Here is a 15910-nt window from a genome sequence, read left to right as displayed (position 1 = left end):
ACCAGTAATACCACAGTAACCGTGTGAATTTATAACATTAAAAATAAAATACACAAGTGCCGAGACAGAATATATTATGTTTTTATTCATAAAATCCAAATCAGTATAATTTCGTTCTTATGTAATTTACTACTTAACCGCTTTTATGACTCTTTTCATCAAGCCATAAACCCAATTTGGGAGAAAGAGAGTCAAAGAGTGATAAAGAAATTACTGAGGCAAGTGTTTAAACTTACATCTCAACCGATTTATTTGCTTGAAATTTGAATTCACCGAGCCTCCAGTATAAATCCGAAAGAGTGTGTGTTATCGTGTATGATTTACGATGTTACCTCCAATAAAGCTGTACGGCGATTTGATGATGATTATTTGTCACGACTAAACGTTTTATCCAGTCACGCGAACTTTGAATAGGCAAACAGTTTTATTTTCTACAAAGAGCACGCCACTATATGTATACATCAAATAATGACTTAATTTATATACTAACCTCGCTGTTGCTTTACATAAACACTGTTAATTATCAGAGATTTTCGATGCCGAGCCCTGCCATACAAAAACCCCATAATTTTGGCAAGTTATATATTCATAGTGATTATTAAGTAACTTTTTTTTATTTATACATTCACGCCTTTTTCCCGGAGTGTTAGACCGTGACAGGGACCACAGATCTCTATTTGGTACAGTCCTGACATAGCCCTCTCACTTCATCCACTTTCATGACAGTTACCATGCATGCTCGTCGGTTATGGGCTTTTTTGCCCCTTCTTTATTTTGTCCTGGATCTGGTCCAGGTATGTACAACAAGACCTACCTGAACCGACATCACCATCTACGGCTGCCATGTACATCATACTCGTAAGCCGCTTCTATCAGCTTTTTTATAATAGAAGCGGTGTCATTCTTGCTGCCGATGCACGGTAAGCAATACTTCCAATACAAGCAATAGCCATACAGAAAGGATGAATGAGAAGCGGCTCATTCATTCATTGATTCTAAGCATTTTCAATCCTTGTCACGTTCTCTTTTATATCACACCTAATTATTATATTTAGCTTTAAAGCATATATTACATTACCATACGTCATACTGCGAGATAACTTTGTTTAATTTACAATTTATTCAAACAATCGTAACCTGCACAAGTTTAACTGATAGTTGGCTTATAGATTGAACGCGAGAAGCAAAAGTTAGATAACTTGAATTCTGGCAGGTGGCACGTTCATTGGATCGTCTGGAGTCGGTGTCCAACTTTGCGGAGTTTGTACGCGCGTTCACGGAGTTTGGGGGAAGTATGGTGGAGCTTGCACGACTTACGGCAGAACGGAGAGCAGATTTAAGGGATGAGAGGCGGAGGGCGCAGGTAGCAGCAGCAAGGAATGTACTTGAAAGATCTACACTAATGCTTCTTACGTCATCTAAGGTAATTGGCACTTGGAAAATGTGTCTTTTGGTCATACAGCTTCATCAAGGAACAAAATACCACTGTTTGTTATCACATTATCATATACGTTATATAAGACGATTAATTCTTCATCAAAAATGTTTACGTATTCTTGATAACAACATACTAAGAAAAATATTACATAGAAAAGTAAAAGAATGGTTGTTGCTGTGCATTATTAACTTTATATCAGGCTGTTACGAAAATAACGTCCATTATCGATTCCGTTAACGTTTGTTGGCATATCAAACAACTACACATGTAGCAACGGTTTTGAAATATTTTAATTAACATAAGATGGCTCGTGAACTTCTTGAAAATTCTCCGTCATATATTTTAATCTAAAAATATTGCTACGTTTTTAGCTAGTGATAGAATCGAGAAAAGTGATTTAATAAAGGTCACAATAAATCTCTCTGCGCCTTCGCCTCGCGTATTTCGTAAATTAGAAGGAGCGTTCTGGGATTCGTCATCAATTATGTATGTTCAGAATGAGATCGAGTTTTGGCTACTTCGAAGTGTTTCGTGACAATAAAATTACGTCTATAACTGAAAGAAAGGCCCAATCTATACTAAGAACCTTTTGTGTTCACAAATAGATAGTATAGCTACGTAAAAATAATCATTATTATATTCAATATTTTATTGTTTTTAGTCTAAGTTTGGCCATTGAGCTGTTAATAAATAAATAAATATTATTATTAACAAGCTCCATCATAAATGATATTTCATCAAAGATCAAATCAAGAGAAATCAAAGAAAAAAGAATTCACTTTTTGTCGAAATATAACGTCTCACTAACACTTGTTATACAAAATATATAATCCTAAAATTTAATATGTATAAAAATTACCTCTCGGAATTAAGTTAAAGCAATTAACATTTGAGGCAAGGTTACAAAACGAAAATAAATAAAAATACAAAAAGAAATTTTAATTTTCGGCCGCTTTCCTATTTCGATGGTGAAAAATGTTTTTACCCTTTTAACAAAATAACGAATAAATATGCATATTTTGCATATAAAAGGCTACTCAAGGCTAGGGTAAGTTACGGCCGGCAACTGATGCAATTATTAATTTAAGCTTTCGGAGAGATACAAATACTTTTCAAGCACTGACGATATTTCAAACAGATGTTTATGTGATCTTAGATATTTATCACACAGAAAAATATTATGTTGCAAATTAAGAACTGTGTAGAAATACTATCGGTATTTCTGTTATACGCCGTTTTCCTTTAAAACATTGCAATTAAGACTCATTGAGTCTTAGAATGTTGTTATGCATACAGTACTAACATAATTTTAAATAAAGCTAGAATAATCTCGGATATATTTTAATGCGATAAAGACTAGACATTAATCCAACTTACATAATTTGCTAAGTCCACTGCAGCTATAAAGCTATTTTAACATTTCACCGGTGTTAGCTCTAATTGCATCTAGTTAACCTGAAATGAGTGTTACCGGTCTACGAATACCTTCGTATTTTGGGATCTTACCGATCGATATACTTGGTGTAGAGGGAATGTGGAAGCGTGTTCGAAATCGCATATATGTGTGCTAGATTGAACGTTACGTTATAAAGTCTGTAATAGAATGGAGTACAATTTTCGACAATTCACAGATAATGCTCTAATTAACTGTATTTATCTCTGCAAAGTATTAAATAGTCGTTTTCCTATTGTCCTCTTAGGTATTTTAAACTTCGGTACGGATGTTTTAATCCAGCAGACTTCATTAATATATAAGAGAGGAAACATATTTAAAAGGAAATTCAAATTTACAATAATCCTTCCTCCTAGTATTCCTTCCTCCCTTCTGCTTTCCTACTTAGACATTAGCGAAGTCTCATCTCTAGTCAATAGTGAAGTATCAAGTAATTATTCTAAGAAAATCTTAAAATAAGTTAAATAATATTATATTCAGAAATATTTCAGGTAAATATAAAAGACTTTCATTTGTACCTAGAATTATTTTCAGACGTGTTTAAGGCATCCAGGAAGTGCATCGGCGCGAGAAAATCGAGATACAGTTTTCTGTCAAATGAGGCGAGCTATGGATCTAATACATTACGTTGTACGAGACGGACTTCCGGGACATGAAGAGCAATCACAAGAGGTCTGTGCAAGGCCTTACTTGATATGCCATTAGTCTAATAAAAACCAACATTTAATATTTTTGGCGCTTGGAACTTATGTAATAAGCGTTAATATTACTTAATCATTATAACATAGATTTTTTGTTTTCTTAATAGTAATTTCATATATTTAATTTCCTTAGCATTGATAAATATTATTTATTTATTCTTTATGCGATACGTTTTCACGTTTTAACATAGGCTGGCATAGCCTATAAAGTCAGTCTTATTAAGATCTGGCTATAATTACCATGTGAAACTGCTAATATGAAACTTGACTGTTCCTTTAAGGTAACCTACTCTCGTGATAAAGAGCAGGTGAGCCTACTTAAATACCTCGCATTACAGGAATGAGCTTATTACAGATTTTAAATTTCATTTCGCAATTTACCACACTGTTTTGCACAGTTTTTTACTTTTAATAAAATATGTTTGAACTTTTAAGAACTCGTATTAAATTTTTTAGTTAAATCCTTAGTAGTCTAAGACCTCTGGTGTAGTTAAGTCTCTTGAATGGAATCCCAATACCACCATAAGGTGTGCGGTTTTTGTTTTTAAGGAGATAAGAGGTAAAAGAAACCAGCAGTTTCCCCAATTGAAATCATAATTTTAGGCGTGGACGCATTAAATGAGATAATTTGTTCACATAATGCGTAAAAGACTAATTTATTATATAAGATTAACACATGTTAACATTTATGTGTCTGTTTGTTGATTTCTACGCAGTTTTTGGATCTCTAGAGCTGTCTTAGTACAAATATTGTTTGTGTAATCGAAATCTGAAATCCCGAAACCGTATTTTATAATCAATGATTAAAATGTCACCAACACCCGTTTTATGCGATTCTCAGCAGACGATAACGCGGGCATAATAACGAAAAGTTTCTCGATGTAATATCGTATACATATTATTCTGATGTAAGTAACTGTGTCATCAGAAATTAATTTAGTATTTTTTTATATAAACTGGTCGCGCGTTTTGAATACAAAAGAATTTAACACAAATGTAAATACGATTACGCGGCCAGAATTTTAGTGGATATCGCCTATTAAACAAACATATAAATCATTCGGTGGTCGTAAAATGCGTAGGATATTCATAAACACATCAAGATTCGTGTATACGGCGCTTACGTAAACAGAAATTTGATTTAAGCACGGGCTACTAGCCATAAAAAATATTTGTGACTTAATACACGCAACACACGCGATTTCACGTAGTTTTATTTTAATAGTGAATCAGAAGTCCTTTAAAAAATTATATAGTTAGATGATGATGACTATGACAAGCCATCATCGTTTGCGTGCCATATTTTACATGAAAGATACAAATATGTATTTCTTCAGTACCTAATTGATCTGGGTACTAAAGAAAAGGTTCTCGTTTCTTAAAAATGAGTTCAAATAAATCCTATAGATTCATATACATAAATTAAGTTAATAAGTATATTTACTTTACAATTCACTGATAATTGTATATGATTTTACATTTAAATCCGTTTTTAGACCCATTTTTCAACGCTGGGTAAAAATCCACCCGCGACGTATTAAAATACGCAATAACTCGGTGTCCGTGTCCGTATTATTATTTTAAATATTATTTATGAGCAGTGTTGTCCTAGTGGATTCAGCGTGCGACTCTCCTTCCATCCCGGTCAAGGTTCGAAGTACTTGTCTATTAGAAAATTTATCACGAAACAGGTATAAAATTCTGAGGCCTAGACTACTTGTAATATTGTTTTTTTAATACCTACCTATAAATATTACTTATTGATTATTAGTACTAATAAGTGGTGGTGTATTCATATATTGTATATATACCCCAGAGTTAATGATAGCAATAAACATAGAACGCTTCGTTGCACACGCTACCCTAATTACTTATGTCAAGACTACTTTGAATGCATTGCGCCACTATGTAAATGTATGCACGAATGCATATTCACTTAGGTATTTCTTACGTGTCTTATCTTGAAACTACGCTGTAAATTTTCACGCCGTTCAAGTGACTATGTTAATGTATTTTTATTAAAGTTATTCATATACGCGAGAACGCGTTTAATTGTCCCAATGCAATGGCCGATAACCTCGTAGGTTGTAAAACACGTGAAACTTTGCCATCGGCATAATTGTATATTGTCCTAGAACAATTGTATAATCGTGCTAATTTTAATCTAGTAAAATGTATTTTCTACATTCATTTCTTAGTTTTCTTTCTAGGGCCTTAAAATTATCGTAACGAAGTATTTATCACTTTTATGTAGGTCGTGCCTAGGTAACAGAAAAGTTACAGTAACTACGCTTTTTGATTTGAAATTTTATCGTAAATCTGAGTTACGACTTGCGTGTTACAAAAAGTTATTAAAATATCAACCTTCATACACAACACAAATCGGCGTGTAGCTGAACCTTTATTATTTGATATAGATTTGCTTATTTGAAACTTTATTGCATTAAACATTTTCATATTTCTATCTCGGAGTTTAATTATAAGTATTGTACGATTGTTTATTTTTTTTTTCATTAACATTTAAACACCTTCTACGTAGATTGTTTATACTATCAAAACTTTAAATAAATTTCTCTATTGTAGTTGCAACCTTTCTCGGACAGTCAAGAACAGGTATACCAGTATTTGTTTAGGTAAAGTTGTTTGTTTATAAAAAGCCTCGTTGAATTAGAAAAAAAATATATTAATACTAAGCTTGTACGTGTAAGTCGATGCTCTCCCAAAACTTCTGTTATATTAATTACATTATATCTCATAAGCAGTACACAATTTCATTTTTAATTATCAGACAATGGGGAAGCATAGTTCTTGTAGAGTTAACGTATATTTTTATCGATACTCCTTCGTTTGTATATTGAAAATAAAACCTTACAAATTAAGCTATCAGACTCTACACCCCATTCAAAGCTATGCTTGAGAAACGGTTACTTAGAATTGCAATACCACGCTGTCCACTTACCATAAGCTACGAGTAACGCTTGATGCTTTACCACAAAACTCTAAAAATAAGCTGTTTAGTGCCACGCCGCATAGGTTTCTTAAATTATTAATACCACTGTTTGTTATTCGTACTGCTAAGGGAGGGGATGTAGAAAAAAGCTTTTTAGAAGAAACAAATATGTAGGTTAATTCTTCGAGTTGCATGGTAATATGTAAACAATCACAGCCTTTTAAAATTCAGTATCGTATGAGCCATCTCACTTTAAAATTAACACTCTGAGATGGCTTAGTATTTAATATTATTGTTCACTGTGCGATATGTTGCAAAAGAAGAATTATATTAATACATGATCATAGAAGCAAAATATTAATTGATCTGTTATCTTTTGCAACAAAGGCATCGTGAGCTAGTATTGTACAACGTAAGATTTTTCGGACTTTTTGGTAGGCAGCTCAATGGGAAGCAGGAACGGCGTTAGGTGCTTTAAGGGGGCTGACGACGCAGGTTCGGGCAGCAAGAGCAAGGGGTGGCGCTGACGGATCACGGAGAAGAGCCCTAGCGGCAACGTTGAGAGCTCTAGTCGAACGCACACACGACTTCACAGACTCCGCCTATACCTCGCACGAACATCGACAAAGGATACTGGCCTTAGCTGAACGAATAGCTTATGAGTTGGAGAGATTAGTGTCTGTTGCTGTCTCTTTAGTGAGTAAATATTGTTTCATAAAAGCACCTTTAGTTTGGCCTTAATGTCAGGTCAAAACCCCATTTCTTACATGGAACCATTGCAAATTATTTTTATGGATTTAAATAGTCATCTTAAATTGCACGAAAACGTGAAAATTTTACAGATGGAAGCCTTCGCGAAATAAGTCCCAGAATTTCTGCGTTGTTATAAAACAACATCGAGTACGGGACTTAGTAAAACTACACATACTCGTATTAATAGTGAAAACCTATTTTAGGAGGAACAGGGTGTAAGTGGTACATTAGCAGCATTGGAAAGCGCTTGTGCGGGTGCAACCACTGCTGCGGGTGAATTAGAAAGAGCCTTAATCGCTGCCGCCAGGCATCAAGCGAGAGACTTAGCATCCCTAGCGGAACAGGCCAGAAAAATAGCTACAGACCTCGCGCACATAGGTAACCTTCGAAGAAAAATAGGTATAGTCGTACTTGTATGAGTAGCGAACACTTGTGTGTTTTGGTAATTGGAGAATTGAGGTGCAGCGTATGCCAATTCAATCGAGTGTAATATAGAAGTCACTTTTTGAAGCCGAAAATATCAGAAGGATTGTTTGGAGTTGGTGCTTTTGTGCAATGTTTTGCTTATTTTGCATGCACCACGCTATTAAAAAAATCTAACTTTATTGCCGTGTGTAACCTAGTGTTATCTTTATAACATTTTCTCATAGATATTGTAGTTAAATAATCACAAATGCTTTAAACATAGATTGGTTTTGATATTAAGAAAAACCCGCTTTTCTTTTGATGCTGCTAATTCAAAAATATATATCCCCAACACAGAGGTGTTCGCTGACGCTAGATATTTCTTTCTATTTATTTGTTTTCTTAAATCCTTATCACTCGTTTCAGCTAGTTCCTGTGGTGAGAGAGAATCAGAGAGACTGCACAATATAGCCAGCCAGCTTCATGAGCAATTAGATCATATAATTGAGGCAAGTTACAGCCTTATAAAATATCATCACAGTCTTTACGTTAATTAAATTATGTTGTACATTTTAAGGGAATAACAGTTTTGGCGGCTTTATATATTTTAATCATTTTTAATCACACACACACAAATAACTTTGGATCATCTGCTGTTTGTGGGTACTTAATAAATACACTTCTAATATAATAATTTGATCTTACGTCAAACCAGTATATAATAGCTTCAGGTTAAAACACTTTATTTCGACAGGTATGCAAATTACTTAGGCATATAGCGATGTCGGAGACTCTTCAAGTTAGTGCTAAGTTCGCTGAAATAAATTTAAGGATATACGGCCCTCAAGTGGTGACGGCAGCGCGGACGCTCGCTGCCCATCCGGGCAGTGCCGCAGCAAGAGAAAACCTCGATGTGTTCGTAGATATGTGGGCTTGGCTCCTAGCTGATGCCGCACGCCTAGCTAAAGAACTTTTAGATTTAACAGACGAAAGACCCGATAAACAACAATATAGTAGTTTACCTAGACCTGGTGTAAGTATTCTTACGTGTATATTGAGATTTAGTGTCACAATCCTATACATCTTTTGTTTAAGTTATGCTTTCATTAACTCAATACTATACTTTTATACCTTTATATTCAGTTTATTTGAAGGCAGGGTGTGCATTAACTTTAAAATGACTAAAAATTTATAGTGACAGGTAATTGTAACATTCTATATCTGTTAGAGAAATTGTATTCCGTAATGTAGATGTAAGCAATAAAATAAGTATTATCTATGTTTAAAAATCATAAAAGTGTCGTTACGGCCGAGGCCGTTAAATACCTTATGATGCTTCAAAAGTTGTTATAAAGTGTTTATGATACGCAGTTTTAATGGCTTTGCAAGTTTCATCAATCTCATTTTATAAATGCTTCTAAGGATTTCTTGATATAAACTTTATTGTTATTCGTCGACAACATTCACATGTGCTAATTTATTTCAGAAACACGGCACAACTAGTAAACCCTTAAAAGCAGTTCGTCTAGATTCAGATGAGCAAGCGAAAATTGCCAAATCGGGTCTAGAAATGAAAATGATGTCCTCTGAGATGGACGCTGAAACTGAAAAGTGGCAGGGCGCTGACGAAAACAATGACATCGTGAAAAGGTACTCAATATCGTGTATAGAATATTTTCTATACTTCTCAAAGGGGAGCTCTTAGTTGCCATTGTTTTGTTTTTAGAGCTAAGAATATGTCTTCCATGGCCTTCGCTATGTACCAATTCACAAAAGGTGAAGGTCGACTTAATACAACGCAAGATCTCTTCACCCAAGCAGAATACTTTGCAGAAGAGGCGAATAGACTTTATAAAATTGTTAGACAGTTTTCGTACCAGGTGAGGCTATATATAAATTGTTAAAAAAAATATAAGGCGTGAAACCTTAGATGGCGAGGCATATTTATATTATTAGTTTTAGGAACAATGTCTTATAGCATTCTAAGCCCATAAATAAGGTTTATTTATTTTAGTTTTACGGCGAATCGAACATAGGTCTTCCGGGCTATGAGCATCCTGAATAATCTGTTTCTGTATCTAATTAAAATATAATATAGCTTGTTTATCGAACTGAAACTTGTAAATTATTTTAATGAATTTTTCAAACAAACCGTTACATTTCGTTATCGTTACAATATTTAATATACGATTTATTCCATTAATACAGTGTATTAAGTCGAAGGTTCTTTTAAAGGTTCCAGCAGGTACAGCTAAGAAAGAGTTGTTGGAACATTTGGACAGAGTCCCAACGTACGTACAACAGTTACAATTTACGGTAAAAGAGCCAACGGTCGGGCGAGCCGCAACTTTCAGCAAAGTCGATAATGTCATTCAAGAAACTAAACACCTCATGAACGTTATTAGTAAAGTTGTCACGACCTGCTTCGATTGCGCAAACAAGGTAACATCATGACCATTATCAATTGATTTTTCATTAAATGCAACACATGGCACATTTTTAAAATCCTTTAGAGATTTTTCTAGGCAAATTAAAGATTTTAGTGCATTGGAACGTAATGTTCCTTAGGTACCTTTGCCGTGGGAGAAGAGTGTGGGAGTTAAAAGGCACCAGAGTGTTGCACCTGTTAAGTACTTTCGATTTTTTTTCGTTGTCTGTTAGACTTGAGGGGGTGATCAGTGTGTTGTTAAGTTTTATTCTCGTTGATGATATTCCTTTTTTAATAAAAAATTTAAGAATAAAACGAGAATAAAACTTATTTAGCTATTAGATATACTTAGTACAATAGATTAATAGTAATTTTTTATCTTGGTGTCACATCTTGTTGTAATTTCATTTTGGTTTTATTTAATAACTGGTGCTTATCACGAATTCGTTTCACTTCGAAATTTTATTATGGGGCCTATGGGCTAATACATTTCCATGTATATTTGTAATATCGTTTTTCTAAAATTTTCTTATACCTTATGAAAATCTTTCTTATTCAGTGTGCGTGTCCTCTAAAGTAGGACCCTGTATTTAGTCAAATCCAAGCATGTTTATGTGGTATCTCTTGAAAAATTGGTCTATATTTTTTTATGTCTCCTAGTATACTTATAGTATGTCCAAATTAAATTGTCCAACGAACAAATGAAGCAATAAAGCTTCCAATTAAGTTTTATTCTGTTTACGTAATTTCAGTACTCGCTTTGTATGCCCGAGAGAGTCCCTATGTATTGGAAGCCAAATTTACGAAAAGCATCTACATTTAAGAGTGAAAATAGTGTTTTGAATGGTTAATGTAGGTATACGTGTGGTAAACGTTTTGTGTTCTTCACTAACAGCGTTGTTTTCACTGTAATACAGTCAGAGGCCTATACATCTACATGGTTTAATGGAGTTTAGTGTAGAATTGTTTGATGGTGTTTACCCATAGCTAAATGAATGTTGTTTATGTGATGTTGCAATGAAATTACTAACTAGCTTAGAATACGTGTGAGGACTATTCTTAAAGTTTGTAAGCAGTTATAAACTTTAAGTCTCGCTATCGTTGAATATGCTAGTACATACGACATTTTTGCTGTCGTTAAAACGAACTAATCGTCTAAAGCTAATTCATAATCGTATTTTAACAAGGGTACGTATGCATGGCGTTTTCGGTGGGTGCGTTAGCGGTGGTGTAGTGTTTTTAGGGTCTCCTTTGTTTCGCCAAAAAATCGTCGAAATAATTGAGACCCACCAGCAAGTTTTATCTTAACGAATGCGTTTTATGCAGTACAAATTGGACTTCACGGGGCTGTCCGCCGGTGGGGCTGGAGCCAGTCGCACGGCCAGGGACGACGAAGCCGGAGGTGGCGGAGGTACAGATGCGAAGCCTGGAGGGAGCTCGTCAGATACGGCCATGTGACAGTACGGCATGGGCCGGCGCGGCAAAGGCGACGCGCGCCGGACCAGGGTCAGCTTCCTACTGTTTTAAGCACTTAAACGTCTTAAAACAACTCGTCGCCAGTCGGTTCAACAAAGGCATGTTTAAAATTACATACTTGGGTAAAAATAATACTTTCTTTCTTCTCTCATTCTACTGTCATACATAACTTAAATGATAACGTAAGTTGGGACAAAAGTATGACGAACTTGTTCTCCTCTACTCACTTTTCATAGGTTTAGTTAGCAACGCGAGCACAATTCCTTGAGAGTTGAAATCACCGTAGAATGTTGAATTGTGAAACCCAATGTTTATTTCACAGTATTTGCGATATGTATTTTTAACCAAGCCTTGTTCCAAGCATTATATTCATTAACCTGCGCCTACAGTCTAATTGAATTAACTGGCCCGTAATGGGATTATATCATCGAGCAAACTGTGTTATTAAATATAATGCTGTAAACCGATAAAAATGTTGATAATGTGTTTAATAATGCGCATATTTTTGCCATTGTTAGATGGATTTCAGCAACTTAATTTTAAGATGGACAGTACGATATAGAAATAATTTTAAGACCACTTGCGACACACAAGATCGTTGGTAATTCGCGAATAATGCAGTAAGCCTTCTTATTGTTAGAGCGCGGACACGCATAAGGCTGTGGAACTAACATACCTTATAGTCATAATCTTCTTCTTTCTTGTTCACTGTTTTTATGTTTCATAGCGTAGATCTTCTAAGCATACACTCGCGTTACGAATTTTCCATGGTTATAATAAATGTGATCGTTAATTAAGAGTGAAAACGTACAATAAATACTTGTTACACTAGAATATTGTTACACAATGTTACATAATGATACAAAAAAGCCTATTTTTTTAATTTTCCCTCTAGCTGACCAAAGTCCAGACCTGTGTATTATTCGTTAGGTAGAGAGTTCCTATTTCTAAGTTTAATCGACGCTCTATATATGCACCTCTGTGGTCCTGTTGCACATTTGAGTTACGCACGTTTGCTTTATGTTTTCGTTGCATCAGTTTCAACACGCTACTTCACAATCACAACACTTCCATTCCGTGTTACATGTCTAACTGTAAATATAGCAAACGTCATCGGACCGGCATTGCATGAATGTGAATCGGATAAAATAGATGTGTGTTGCATGTGTGTGACAATGGTTATGGATGTCGTACTTCATCTTGACGGGAAGACGTTTAGGATAAACATGATGGAACTTGACTCTGGTGGTTTGCACCACCACGTCGCCATGGAACAGATGTTATATAGACCGAATGAAGGAACGCATTGGCAAGTTTAATGTTGCATGATCTGTGTTTGCTAAATGTACATCGCTCGGCATGTCGCTCGCAATAATAAACAAAAACATATCTACTGCTTATCAGGGGTAATGTTATTTAGTGTTTAAGTGACTTCAAGGTTTGCAACTCGGATATCACGCTTCGCTAAGTTACTTAGGCTAGAGCGAAATGTTAATTTTATACATATCAGCGACTGTAACACCAATTTTTTTAAATCTTTATACATTTATCGACAAATATACCTACTAGATATTACACCGCTATACATTAATCATCGAAATATTTAGACATATTTTCACATGAATAGAATAATAATGACATTGTTTTTTTAATAAATTTAATTTCGATACCAACAATTGCTTTTTAAAAGGCGTGAGTCTGCTGCATTCCGATTTTACAAAACTCAAAAGCAATAATATAATTATGCATATCAAAGCTAATTACATATTTATTAAGATAGGAACGTAGAACTATTAAATTCGCTTTTCAGTTATATCTTAAAACATGCCTGTGTTATACTTCGCTCTGTCTTTCAGGGTCTATATAACTCTTGTTTCATTATTCTCGATTTCAATTTACCATTTAATGCTTAATATAAGATTATCTACATCGATTTCTAATTAATCTTTAAATCCTCTTAAAATATTTGTAAGTTAGCTTAAGTTCTTAAAAACGCCTTAAGTTTATTCACGAACAATATTCGATTAATGTAAAGAGCTTTACAAAGCTTTATCATAAGAGTTGTGAATCGAAATCGTGGCCACGTAACGTTTAGACTCAAGTTTAGTATAGAACGCCTTCGATCTTAATTATAAATCTAATTTTATAAGAGTTTTCATATAGTTATTCCGATAAAGCAAGCTCTAAATGACGATTTGTAAGGCTTATATTAGGTACAGATGCTTAGTATGCAGTTCTACGTACAAATCACGTTACTTTTCTAATATATTTTTTAAATACATGTTTAAGTTTAAACGTAACAAATACAGTGTACGTTATTGACAAATCATGGCATTAGGAACTTGCTTATAACGTTGAAACTATGTTCATGACCAATGTAATTACCATAAGCTAGAGATTTGTAGTGCAGTAGGCTTATACGGATCGCAGACAACCTCATGTTCAAATTAGATCGCTCGGTGAATGACACATACAATAGCCGTCGTGCCTCTTAAAGTAGATATGGCTAGATGCAAGCATCGCCACGCAATACCTTATTTGTATAAAGTTATGTTTTGTGTACGTACAAATGTAAAGTTTAGGCTTGTATTTCGGAAGTGCTTAATCAATGCAGTAGACAGTATGAATTTTGTGTAGGTAATAAAGGAAATATACACATCTGTACGTGTTCATGAAAATTAATGTACAAATCACATTACGTACTGCCTATTGTTAGCAAGACTAGAATATTAGATACATTCAGCCTTTAGACATGAGGTTTGCATCGGCGTAAAGAAACAAAAATGTTTATGAACAGCTTTAACTGTGTGGCTGTTTACTTTCAATTAGATTAGATCGTACGTCGTCAGTAACTTGCGTGAAAAACCACTTGGCTAAAGTCTGAAATGTATTATAAAGGTAATATTACCATAACAGTGACTTCCATTGCATTTATAATCAGCTAGATAAGTGACGTAGATAGCTATACAGATTTGTGATATTACGAGTTAATTGATATTTAGTACAACGTCCTTTATCGTTTCAATATTTAGAATAGTGGGACACGAAATGAACACCAATATAAAATCATAGTGTTTAGTAATTATACATATTTGGTAAATTAAGATAATGTATAGAGAGCAGCTGTTAGTCATGATGCATGGTTTTTGCTAATTATCAAATTTCTCTTATTAAAACGAAGATATAAATAGATATATTCTGCGTTGGTCTATAAAATGTTTAAAAAAATATTTACAAAATATCGCACATTAATAAATTAATTTATTAATATTCTTAAATAGAAATTTAAATATCTGCTTCGAATCCCAATTTCATAGATTTCTAGTTTCTGATATATATTTGAAATTAGGACTAGTGGGCAATTGGCTTTCCAGTAATTTTTCCTAAAGTGAAAATGTTGGTAACCCTGAACGAATAAACCCCAGAAACGAATGTAAATATTTATGCTATATCGTTCTCGTCTACGCGTTTTGTGTCGTATTTAAATCAACTTACTATTTTAATAAGAGTGGAAAATTAGAGTTGTATTGTCGAAACTGTTGTGATTGTTATCATATACAATGTTGCATTTTCATTAAAATATAGTATATTTTCAATAGGGCTGCCAAAGTTTAATATGAATAGACGTAGTCACGATATATACGTCATCAAGAATTGAGGTTGTATGTGGAATAATGTATTTTAATGTTTGATTATAAAGTTATTATGTGACTGCCAAAATCGTTTAAGAAATTAGACATTAAAAAGAATTATACTAAATTGTCAAATTACTTATACCGCGTTGGCATGTGCATAACTGTATTTACTTATTGAATAAAAAGTATTCGTAATAATTCAACTTATTTATTTATCATAACCTCATTACCACCGAATATTTAAATTAAGAAATCATTAATTTAACATTTTACATGAAATGAATGAAAATGTTAACCTTAATTTTTTTTAAAGACAATTAATTCTCACCAATTGACCTAGTCCCATGCTAAGCTGGTGAAGCTTGTGTTATGGGTACTAGGCAACGGATATACATACATATAAATACATATTTAAACACCCAAGACCTAAGAATAACACCAAATGCTCATCACATCGATGTTCGCGTCAGCCGGGGATCGAACCCGGGACCCATGGATTCGCAGTCAGGGGTACTAACCACTAGACCAATGAGTCGTCAAATTATACGAAATTTCAATGTTTGGATTTTCTCAGTATTTTTACAGTATCCAAAATCAAAATTTCAATAAATTGCGGAATGTCTGAGAAGAGATTATAGAAAAATTCGATCGAGACCCTTTTTTATTAAATT

The 15910-nt window shown here is 34.1% G+C and overlaps 1 protein-coding gene across 11 annotated transcripts in view; it reads left to right on the top strand.

Moving 5' to 3' along the window:
• LOC125049226 (alpha-catulin) overlaps positions 1–15437 on the top strand; it is a 55619-nt gene extending 40182 nt beyond the window's left edge. For 2 of the 11 annotated variants that reach the window (XM_047648381.1, XM_047648407.1), the window contains exons 4-16: positions 1214–1423; positions 3426–3563; positions 3874–3900; positions 6176–6205; positions 6981–7238; positions 7499–7694; positions 8127–8209; positions 8455–8733; positions 9187–9350; positions 9427–9580; positions 9936–10142; positions 10269–10325; positions 11455–15437. In XM_047648381.1, coding sequence (XP_047504337.1) covers positions 1214–1423; positions 3426–3563; positions 3874–3900; positions 6176–6205; positions 6981–7238; positions 7499–7694; positions 8127–8209; positions 8455–8733; positions 9187–9350; positions 9427–9580; positions 9936–10142; positions 10269–10325; positions 11455–11586 — 1935 coding nt within the window. In that variant the 3' untranslated portion in view covers positions 11587–15437. The other 9 variants (XR_007116986.1, XM_047648389.1, XM_047648422.1 and 6 more) reach the window with 9 other exon arrangements.
• Positions 15438–15910: the final 473 nt, after the last annotated feature.

The sequence above is a fragment of the Pieris napi genome, chromosome 1 (genome assembly GCF_905475465.1).
Source record: "Pieris napi chromosome 1, ilPieNapi1.2, whole genome shotgun sequence".
NCBI lineage: Eukaryota > Metazoa > Arthropoda > Insecta > Lepidoptera > Pieridae > Pieris > Pieris napi.
Note: the sequence above shows the minus strand (reverse complement) of the source record. Positions and strands in the feature narration are given on the sequence as shown.